At 34.1% G+C, this 11341-nt stretch overlaps 1 protein-coding gene across 7 annotated transcripts; it reads right to left on the bottom strand.

Moving 5' to 3' along the window:
• Nucleotides 1-6119: 6119 nt before the first annotated feature.
• On the bottom strand, nucleotides 6120-8232 carry CNX3 (cofactor of nitrate reductase and xanthine dehydrogenase 3). Of its 7 annotated transcripts, none has more exons than XM_028241532.2 (4): nucleotides 8042-8232; nucleotides 7786-7861; nucleotides 7409-7551; nucleotides 6120-6887 (listed from the first exon to the last, which is right to left on the bottom strand). In XM_028241532.2, exons 3-4 carry the CDS (start codon nucleotides 7508-7510, stop codon nucleotides 6297-6299), a joined length of 693 nt encoding a protein of 230 aa, XP_028097333.2. In that variant the 5' UTR covers nucleotides 7511-7551; nucleotides 7786-7861; nucleotides 8042-8232; the 3' UTR covers nucleotides 6120-6296. The 7 variants fall into 7 exon arrangements, with proteins under 7 accessions (XP_028097333.2, XP_028097335.1, XP_028097337.1 ...); XM_028241534.2 differs by having other exon boundaries at nucleotides 7409-7494; nucleotides 8042-8213; XM_028241536.2 differs by having other exon boundaries at nucleotides 6120-6919; nucleotides 7409-7494; nucleotides 8042-8213.
• Nucleotides 8233-11341: the final 3109 nt, after the last annotated feature.

Below are 11341 nucleotides of genomic sequence, written 5' to 3' on the forward strand. Positions count from 1 at the left end.
TTAAGTCATGGAAGCCTTTGCAAACTATCAACCCTTGGACTACGAATACATTGCCCTTAATCCTTTCATTTAGAAAGTTACAAATATGGACATGGGAAGTTCTTCTTCTGATTCACCCTCGGACTACGAACAAACTGCCCTTAATCCTTTGATTCAGAAAGTTGCAAATATGGACATGGGAAGTTCTTCTTCACAATCCTCTGCATTGGATAAGGTTGTGGCTTCTTCTTCCTCTGGGGCTTCTGACTGGGCAAGCTGGTCAGAACCTGAGGCCTGTGATTTAAGAGAGCGAATTAACCATCACTTTGTCGAGTTCACTGATCCTTTAGAATTCCCTTCCTATGCGTGAAGCTCGGTGGTTTACCCTTACGTGCCCATCGACCGATAACGCAGTTTGGAGGACAATCTGTTTGTAGCATAGTACACATCCCCCATGTCTACAAAGATAGTGCACGCTACCCGACGCCCAAAAGAGGCACAATGGTACAATCCATTGTTCTTAGCCCAGAAGGTGAAGTTTTGCTCTTCTGACTGGCTCGATTATATTAATGCCCTTGTTTCTTCTGCCTTTGCTCCTTCTCCTAAAGTGGAAGCTTCCATACCTCCTCATCCGCCAAATCCTTGCTTGACAGAGAGACTGAGGCTTGCCCTCTCTGCGAATAAGGTCTTTCCTCGTTACAAGCCTCCACCTTTCCCTACTCCAACTGAGCGGAAGCAAGCCCAACTTCTGCTTGCGGCCTTCTCTCACTTGCCTTTCAACGTTCTTGAGGACGACATCCCTCTCAAGAACCTTCGATGGGCTTGTGACATTCTGACTCGGGGTCACATCCTCAACCCCCTCGCCCAAGCAGAGCTTCACATGTTTTTAGACCAACTCCCATTGTTTCTTCACTGGTATCGAACTTCTGTGGCCACCACTCAATCTTTGGACCAACTCTCATCCCTTCGAGTTCATGCCCAGTACGAAGCAGTGAACCTCATTGAAGAATTCGATAACTTCAAGAATAAAGATTCTGCGTACTGGGATGACTTGGATATGGACGAGCTGGAACAGGGATTGAAAGGAACATCGTTCGAAATAAAAAGGCTGAAGAGCTCTTTTATCAAGTGAGAGCACATCAACTTCAGCAGCCAATTTTGGAAGAAATAGAGAATAGAATAAAGAAAGAATAGAAATTCATTGACCATAGCTGAACCAAATTCCATGATCTTGTTATTTATTCTATTCCTTACTTTTATGAGCTCGAATTTGTACCCAAAGAGGGCCATTCGATGTAATTGTTTTTGCTTTAATACAACTAAGTTGTTTGGCATTGTTTGATTTTGTCTCCGTTTGTCTTTAAAAGCAAATTTAGGGCTTCGAACTGAACAATCTTATCCTTCGAATCCGGATTCAATCGTTTTAAATGAAACACTAAAAAACCAACATGAACTTTTCCAATTTATGGATTATAGTTGACAGTTTTTGCTAATTTTTATTTAGAATCAGTGCTTCGAATTTAACAATCTTGTCCCTTAAAGCTTGTTTTAATCATAACCAAAATATGATCATGGTTAATACGATCAATCAGTTTTAAATTGACCATTTTTGTTTCGAACAACAGTCCATACTTTCAAAAATATGGAAGCCTTTTTTGAGGGCTACACTGTTTTAGTCCGAAAAGACAATCCTTTCGGTATATATAAACCAACTATTGGTTTTGATGTTTCGAACACCAATTCCCATCCTTATGGGGTATCAAGTTTTGCTTCGAAGGACATTACTCTCATTAAAAAGCCTAAAACAGGTTTTTAATCCCTTTGAAGTAAACAAATACTTGTGTATTCATACATCTTTAGGTATGGAATGTGCTTCGAAGGCGGCTTCTCAGTTTCGAAGCCGTTGTTATTTGACTTTTGGCACCAAAATCTGGTTTCGAAGCCAAATATTTTATTCCGAAGCTGACATCAACATCTGGGATGTGTTTTTCCCTCCAAAAGTATCAATATTGAAGGAAACTCTTCGTATCTGTACCTTTAGTACTTTACGAATTACACGATATATTTTCAAGACACAAAGGTTCTTTAAAACCCTTTTATTTCGTGTTCTGAAATCACTCGCTCGCTTAACACATAAACCCTTCTCCTTTATTAACTCTCTCTTCCTCGCTGCTTGCTACCAATGGATTCTTCTTCTCTGAAAGTACTTGCTGGCGATCGTATAAGCCCAACCATGGCTTTGAAAAGATGTATCGATAAAGAAATCGCCAAGTTAACAACTGATAGGTCAAGTGCCATAGATGGATGCCTCTTTGTTCCTCGTCACAGCCACAAACAAGAATATGTCCTCGGTCCTATCTTTCGAGAAGCTCCTGCTCAACTTCTAGCTTTATACCCTTGCTTGGAGGACCACTTTCTTCTCTACAAAGGAGGGCTCGACTGGGAAAATTGAAGAATGACCCGACCTCACCGTTGCTAGCCGACATTGAGAGCTGAATGAGAGGAATGGTATGAGAGAGTTATGCCTGCAAGAGAAGATGACTTGCAAGAGCTTTGTATTCTCGATGCCCTTCGTCTTTCCAAGTTTAGCATTCCTGAAGACCCTTTTTTTATTCCTGCTGCTCTTTGCTTTTGGAACATGGCTTTTAATTTTTTTTAGTTTCGGTGTGGCATGATGGCCCCCACCGTTCTTGATATCTGCCATCTCCTAGGGCTTTCACCCCTTGGTACTCTTTTTACACCCGGCTATCCGGATCTTCTTGTGAAGTTTCCCTTTCCACCCTTAAATTCCTCCTATAGTGACTTTGTAAAGGCTGAAAACAAAAGGGTAGGCCCCGTGAGAGATGGAGAACTTTTTTCCTTTATTTTATACTGGCTGTGTAAGTTTCTCTTTTATACATCATCTTAAAGGATTATGCCTGAATTCGCCCCACTTGTGAAGGCACTTGTTTTGAAAAAACACATAGCCCTGGCTCCTTACCTCTTAGGCCATGTTTATAGAGCATGTTCCCAATTTTGTGAGAAACCTCTTGATGTTTACCAAGGGGGTCCCCTTTGGGTGCTCCAACTCTGGCTCTTTGCTTACTTCACTGATTTGCATCCTAAATGCTTAAAATTCCTTATTTAGGACCCTGGCACTTATGGGGAGAAATATGCCAGAATTATTCTTTATCCTGCTTCCTTTGCCTACTACCTCACTTTTTTTCACCAACTTCCTATTTTTTCATCTGCCACATTCTTTTGCCCCTTTGATGTTAACAAAGGACCTACTTGGCTGTAAACATTCTTAGCTGATAAAGAGTGCTCCACCCCACCCTACAAAGACATGTGGGCTTCTATTTTGCTGCCGAGGGAGCTGTTCATTGGCACTTTAAACCCTCGAGCTTATAAGTGTTTAGCTGAGGTGTACTGCCCTTCTCAATTTGCCAGGCAATTTGGGTTAACTCAGGGGATTCCCATTCCACTTTGCAGCCTCTCGAATGTCCATTTTATAGCCAGAGACCTGAGAATACCCAAATCAAAACTAGAAGAGGCAACATTTAAACGTTAAAAGAATTGGGTGAGTTCAAATTTGTCCCCTTCCTTCCCTCTGGCTTGGCTCTGAAAAGATTTCAAAACTAGTGGACAGCCAATATGGAAATGCGCTTATCCGTACACCCTCATGATTTACTAACAGGGTTAGGAGTGCCTTCGAAAGCTAAATTAACAACAGTTGAGAACATTCCCTCTCTTTCCACAGCTGCCAAAACTACTCCTGCAGCCTCACCCTCTCCTGCTAGAGTTACCAGAGCTGCTTCAAAAAGGGGTAAGTATTTTCAGGCTTCTTTTTCCTTAGACTCTTTTGTTTGTTTCCTTTACATTCATATCTCTTGGTTCAGGGTCTCCACAAGAAGAGTCTCCTAAAAGAGCTGAAACTTTAGCTACTCTCAAAGACAAACAACAACAGAAAAAGAAAAGGAAGCTAATACTCCTTATTGAAGAATCTGAATCTCAGACTGAAGAGAAAGAGATGGAGGAAGAGCAAGAAATACCATTACAGAGAACAAAGAGGAAAAAGATGATTGTCTCTCCTTCTAACTTGGTCGAAGACCCTTTTCATGAGACAACTACCAAAACAGCAGAAAAGGAACTTACCCCTGAAAGGTTTGAATCCCAGATTGAAGAGAGGGAGACTGAGAAAGAACAGGAAATACCATTACCAAGAAGAAAGAGAAAGAAGGTGACAGTTTCTCCTTCTGATTTGGTCGAAGACCCCAACCATGAGGCGGCTGCCAAAGTAGTAGATGAGGAATATTCCAGAGAAATAATTGTTTTTCAAAGAGCTAAGAAGAGACGGCAGCAGCAATTCTTAAGAGATGAAGCAGCTGCTGCTGATGCAATCCAAAGGGAAACTGCAAGAAAGCAACATATTGATGAGTACTATTCCCTTCGTAGCTCTCCCATTGTTGCTATCACTTTTGAAACAAGTAACTTCTTTCATGCCTCTGCTGTTTTTCCTTGTCAAATTTTTGGTATTGAGACTTGACATTACTTTGTACTTCTTCTTTTGCAGCAACAACAACTGAGCCTATTCTTCCAATAAGGACTCCCTCAGTTTCAGTTGAAGTTGATCAATTGCAAAATTATCCAATACAAATAATCAATATTCTACCTTTTCTACTAATTATACTACCATAATACAAATAATTAATATTCCACATTTTCTACCAATTATACTACCATGAAACACTACGTGACCGTATTTCCGGACTATCAAATTATCACCCATGCATATAAGACCTCGTTTGTGAATATTTTATTTTTGTAATTTTTGATTTTTTTTTTTTTTTGCTAAAATATGAGGTAAAAAAATTGATATACTTATGATATTTTTTTATTTTAGAAAAAAAGAATATTTAACTTTTTTTAATAATTTATTAATCTTTTAATAACTTTTTAACTTAAACTAAAATAAACACTTTCCAAAAGAAAACGAGACCTAAGTCTCTTAAACACTCTCCCCTTCCAAGTCAGTTTTTGAGTGTGAGTTTTACACGAGATTCATATCATTCTAATTAAAATTTTATTTTGGGTGTTCCATGGCTTTTTAGTTGGATTGCAAAAAAATTAATTTTAACTTGAATTAATTTTTGATCTGTGAAAAACTTGGATTAATTTTTGAAAGGATTATTTACTTATAAATATAGCGTAACTCTCTTTTTTAAAATAAACTTCTCTATTTTTTAATTGGATCTATTTTTAATATTCTTTTTAGACTTTCAATCCTTACATAGTGTTGCAAGATTTGTTCTTTGTTTGACATTACTGTAGGGAAAATTTTGAAAAAACATCCAGATAAACCCTACGAATTTTGTGACAGATGAACACTACATGGACATCTCTAATCCTTACTAAAATTCAAATTTGAATAAAAAGTCATTTGATTCCATAAATTTGAGTCCACTTTTCAAAAAATTAATTTTTTTTTATTTTTTTATATATTTTTTTAATATTTTACACAATTTTTTTTTATTTTTTAACTATTATCTAATTTAAATATACTTAAAAATATAATATTTGTAATAAAAAAACTAAAAAAATTTATCAAATACAAAAAATATAAAAATTTAATACATTTTTATATTTTGTTATATTTAAAGATTTTTGTATATATTTTTTAATTTTAAGTATATTAAACTTAAGTGAATTAAAATATTTAAAAAAATTTAAAAATAAAAATAAAACTTTTTTAAAACTAGTTCTTTTATTAGTTTTCATGAAACTTCAAGATCTTTGATTAGTTTTCATGAATGTACAATTCGATTATAGTTCTTTTACTTTCCGTTGTACGTTATCAGCTATGGTATCCTGTGGATTATTTCTCGCAGAAGTAATGTTAGAATCCATTGACAAGCTTAGGTTCTCTAGAGAGGCCCTATGGTAAATAAAACCTAGACATGCCCTAGGCTACAACAGTTCTAAATAATTTGTCTTTCCTATCTATGAAGAGGATTTGAACCCATTGCTAAAAAGGACCACAATCTAGCACCTCGCTTAAGCAAAATATCTAAATCCAAGCACATCATCATCATAAATTCTATAATTTAAAAACTCTATCTTAAGCATGAGTAACATCAGTTTTAGGACGTTTTTAAGCTCAGTTTTGGATCACCCTAGTCTATTTCATTTCATTATTATGAATCAACTCCAATTGTACGGAAAACACAGTGAAAACTAATATGGAATACTTTCATTTCAGTATGGCATGAAATGCAAACTAAAGCACCAACTCAAAGCCATTCGGTTGGAATGAGAACCCATATTATTCCAGAAAACCGTCATTTCTCCCTAGACCACTCACCACTTTTCCCACCAGTTTTGCATTCAAGCCTTACATCTGTAATCTGAATATCCTTTGAAGCAGCCTTGCACATATCATATACTGTCAGACCTGCAACAGTCACTGCTGTCATAGCTTCCATTTCCACACCAGTTTTCCCTGTTGAAGCCGCTTCCCCTTCTATATCAACACTAAAATCAATCGGATTCAATTTCAGATCAACACGAACATGAGTCAAGATGATGTTGTGGCATAGTGGGATGAGATTGCTTGTATGCTTCGCTCCACTTATTCCGGCAATTCTCGCCACACTAAGGACATCTCCCTTGGCCATCTGATTGGCTGAGACCAAATCAAACACCTTCCTTCCCAGAATAACTTTGCAACTGGCAACAGCAACTCTCTTGCTAATTTCTTTGGGAGAGACATCCACCATTTCGGCTTCACCTTTGCCGCCAATATGGGTCAAGCCCGTTTCATTTTCTGCAATTTTAGGGGATACAGACAGAGAATCTTGAACCATGCGCTCATTATTACTAGAACCGGCAAGAGTAGCTGGAGGAGGTTCACCAAATACAGATTCCATTTCCTGCAACCAAGAAGAGCTTATGGCTTCACAATCTGAAAATCAGGCCAAGAAGACCTTATGTGTCATTAAATGCATACATAGCTTCAAATCAAACACACCACCAATATGTTACTAATGGAAACTTAATAAATCAGATTGGCATAATAAATCAATGAACGCACCACTAATTTAATCAAAATTCTTCCAGCACCTCTTTGTTCTATTACTAATGGAAACTTTATAAATCAGTTTGGCATAATAAATCAATGAATGTACCACTAATTTAATCAAAATTCTTCCAGCGCCTCTTTGTTCTATTACTAATGGAAACTTTATAAATCAGTTTGGCATAATGAATCAATGAATGTACCACTAATTAAATCAAAATTCTTCCAACACCTCTTTGTTCTATGATGCTGTGCAACGGGACAAGTAACAATGCAACAGAATACGAGCGGACCCAACTTAATCTAAAATCAATTGTATCCACAAAACCCAGATCAAATTGAATTATAAGCTGAACAGATAACAGTGTATGATACCTTATTGAGCTCTGCAATGGCACTCGAAACATCATGGCTGCTGTTACTGCTAAAAAACCTTCTCGATGGAGGCAACGTCAAAGCAACTCGACGAAGAAACATGGTGGGGCAGAGGTCAGATTGGGTTGGGAAAACACTCCAGACTAGATAGAATCACATTCAATCACATAGGTGAAGCATACAAGTCCACATGAAAACCAATTCTCAGTGAGGCATATTTACAAACATCTACAGTTCATTCGATTGGTCGAAAATCAAAGCACTAGCTACTGAAGAAAGAATTGGGAAATGGGTGTTTTAATGCTGACCGAACTTCACAATTTAGATTCAAATGTATCTATAAAACCCAGATCAAATTGAATTATAGTATATGATACCTTATTGAGCTCTCTGTAATGGCACTTGTGTCGACTTGGAGAAGAGGTCAGATTGAGTTGGGAAAACAGTTCACACCTACATAGAATCGCATGAAATCAAATGGACGAAGCATACAAAGTCCGCATGAAAAGAAATTCTCAGTGAGGCATATTTATAAACAGGTATTGTTCATTCCATTGGTCGAAAATCCAAAGCAGTTGGGTAATGAGGAAAGAAATGGAAATGAGAGTTTTGAGGTTTAACGAAGTTGCGAACCTTGATAAAGGGAATGCTCAGTGATCTCTTGATTGATTTTCAAGATTCGGATCGATTTCTGTCAACGAAGACAATTACGATCCTCTCTGTGTTTTGTTTCACAGTGAACCTGAGCAGCCCGTTTTGAATTCAAAAATGCTATCCAAATTTGATTTGAAGTTCAAATTCATATAACTTCTAATTCATTATTTGTTTTTTTATCGGTAATTAGGTAATTATATAAATAAAAATAATAATTAATGTGTTTACTTTCAATGTTCTGAATTTAATTTTTTAAAAATTGATTTTTTTTTTATTTTTTGATTTTTAGTAAATATTTTTAAAATTTTAATTATTTTTTTTACTTTTATTGATGCATCTAAATAATAAAATATTTATGAAAAAAATTTGTAAAAATTAATAAATACACAAAAATATGAAAAATATATTAAATTTTCGTATTTTTTGGTATTAGTAAATTTTTTAAAGATTTTTTTTCCACAAATATTATATTTTTTAAGTGTATTTATATTAGGTGTGTCTACGAATTAAAAAATTACTTAAAATATTAAAAAAAATCATTGAAAACATTAAAATACAAAAAATAACAAAATAGAATTTTCTGAAAATTATTTTTTAAAAACTAAAACAAGTTGAATATTATCATTTTTTTTTATGTTGAGACGTATATTTTACTTTGTTTATTTTTTTATACAAAAATGCTTGGGACCCCATGACCCCCCAAAATGATGTAAATCAATTACCTGTTTTTGTTTTTGTTTTTCTTTCACAAATGAGTGGGGATTGTGTCAAAACCGTTGGACTTAATGCATTTTATTTAAATTTAAAGTGAGGTTAGTGTAAATTACTTACAAAAAAAATTATTTAGTTATAACTTTTTTATAATATCAAAAAAATTAAAAAATAAACAATAAATCTTACTTTTTATTTCACTTATTTTGCTTTCTTAATTATTCAAACATGATAGTAAAAAAAATATAAATATTTATTTTCTTTTCTCGTCTTAAACATCATAATTATTTCTAACCATTGGATAACAATGGAATATAATTTCCAGGAGATAATATAATAATGGCATTTTTTTTTTTTGCATAAAGAATATCAAATATTTTTATAATATCTAATGTCCCTCAACATCAATCTAGAGAAAATTTCTCTGGACTTCCTAAAAAAATTCTCTCCAGAATTTCTCTGAACTTCACACTCTCCAGAGAAATTCTAGACTACCTAAAGAATTTCTCTCTAAAGAAATTTTGAAAATTTCTTCCTAGAGAATTTCTTCCCCCAAAAAAAAAAACCCTCAACATTAACAAGAGAAAGAACCTCAAAATAGTTACTAATTTTTATTTTATTTTATTTATAAAAAAAATCAAAAAACAAGTTCTAATATATGAACCAAACATTTTTGTTCACAAATTTCTCTATATTTGTTCACAATTTCTCTGTATTTGTTGCATAAAGGATATCAAATATTTTCAAAATATCTAATGTCCCTCAACATCAATCTAGAGAAAATTTATCTGGACTTCCTAGAAAAATTCTCTCCAGAATTTCTCTAAATTTCACACTCTCCAGAGAAATTCTAGACTTCCTAAAGAATTTCTCTCTAAAGAAATTTTGAAAATTTCTTCCCAAAAAAAAAGCCCTCAACATTAACAAGAGAAAGAACCTCAAAATAGCTACTAATTTTTATTTTATTTTATTTTTAAAAAAATCAAAAAACAAGTTCTAATATATGAACCAAACAATTTTGTTCACAAATTTCTCTGTATTTGTTCACAATTTTAAACCAGAGAAAATTGATTTAACCAAACCAGAGAAATTTTAGCACAATGATTTTAAAGTAGAGAAAATTATTTTAATCAAACCACAGAAATTTTAACACAATGATGTTTGGCAATGGATTTTTGGCTAAAAAAACATAAAAGATAAAATTGGTTATATAAGCCAATAAGACAAAAATGTTACATCAAAATCATAATCATTACACTTTTTCTCTCACAAAAGTCAAAAAAGATAAAAACAAAAACCAAACGAGGCTAAAATAGCCAGGTTATTTTAGCTCTTTCCAAACGAAGACTGATTTTAAACCAGAGAAAATTGTTTTAACTAAAATAGAGACATTTTAACAAAATCAGATAAATTTTAGCACAAATTTCTCTGTGTTTGTTCACAATTTTAAATTAGAGAAAATTGTTTTAACCAAACTAGAGAATTTTTTCCAAATTTGCATCTTTCGAATTTTACAAGTATTTTTAGGCATTTTTTACTGTAATAATCTCCATATTGCATAAAGGTTCATCAGCTAACAAGTAAAATAAATCAAAATCCAAAGCCGAAATGAAACAAACTCTCATCGAAATTGACAAAAACAACAACAATAATATGAAATTGGAGTTGCTTTGCTCTACGATACTTACTGTGTGGACCATGACTTCGAGTCATGTTGCGGATTTCAAAGGACTGAAGCTACCATCTCCAACGAGAGCCACTATTCTCACCGGAGGAGAATTCAAGTCCATCGCCAAACAACTGTCTTTGCTCTTCTCCAAAACCGAACAAGGAACAAGTTCTCTGCTGGGGAAAATGAACAGAAAAAGTATGTATATATATGCGTGTAGAGAGAGGGGGGTGTGGAAGTTGGCGTGGAGAAATGTGAAGCTAAATCAAGATTGGATGGGTAAGATATATGAGGTTGGGTGAGAGATCTTAGCCATCACAAAATAATTTTGTGGACCTCTCCCATTATTAAAAATGGGAGAATGACTTTAGACTAATTTTCTCTATAATATATAAATGTAACATGTTTTTTGTTTTTACATTTTTATTTTAAAATAAAAACATAAAAAAGAAATATTTGATAAGTTGTCAAGGGGATCACAAAGGATTATTTTGGAAAGTTGGTTATAAGTCAATTTTTTATCCTATTTTGAATCATATCATTTCTCTACTTTTTTTATATATATATTTTTTAAAAAGTTAAAAAATTTAAAAAACTAACTTTTAATCAATTTTCTAGAAGTAGAAGTAGTGGCCAAAGGTAGAGGTGGCCTGGATACGGAGAGGGAGAAGGAGAGGGAGAGGGAGAGGGAGAGAGAGGCACTAATGCAAAAATTATCTAAAAATCTAATGAAAATTCTTATTTTTTAATTTCTCAAACATATGTTTGTTTACAATTTTTAATATTTTAAAATAAAAAAATATAAAAAAAGAAGATAAATTACACGTGTTAAGGTTTGAAGATTTAAGAGCGATGGGATGGGAACAGAGTTTCTTTCTCTAAGAAGGCTTCAGGCGGGG

Source organism: Camellia sinensis, chromosome 2 (genome assembly GCF_055761805.1).
Source record: "Camellia sinensis isolate YWXY chromosome 2, ASM5576180v1, whole genome shotgun sequence".
In the NCBI taxonomy this organism is placed as follows: Eukaryota; Viridiplantae; Streptophyta; class Magnoliopsida; order Ericales; family Theaceae; genus Camellia; species Camellia sinensis.

What these genes read in the sequence shown, in the direction of transcription:
- CNX3 (XM_028241532.2), bottom strand. Translation starts at nt 7,510, where the DNA reads ATGTTTCTTCGTCGAGTTGCTTTGACGTTGCCTCCATCGAGAAGGTTT. An exon ending in CCATTGCAGAGCTCAATAAG is followed by an intron (nt 6,888 to 7,408) that starts GTATCATACACT and finishes TCTTGGTTGCAG; the next exon opens with GAAATGGAATCTGTATTTGG.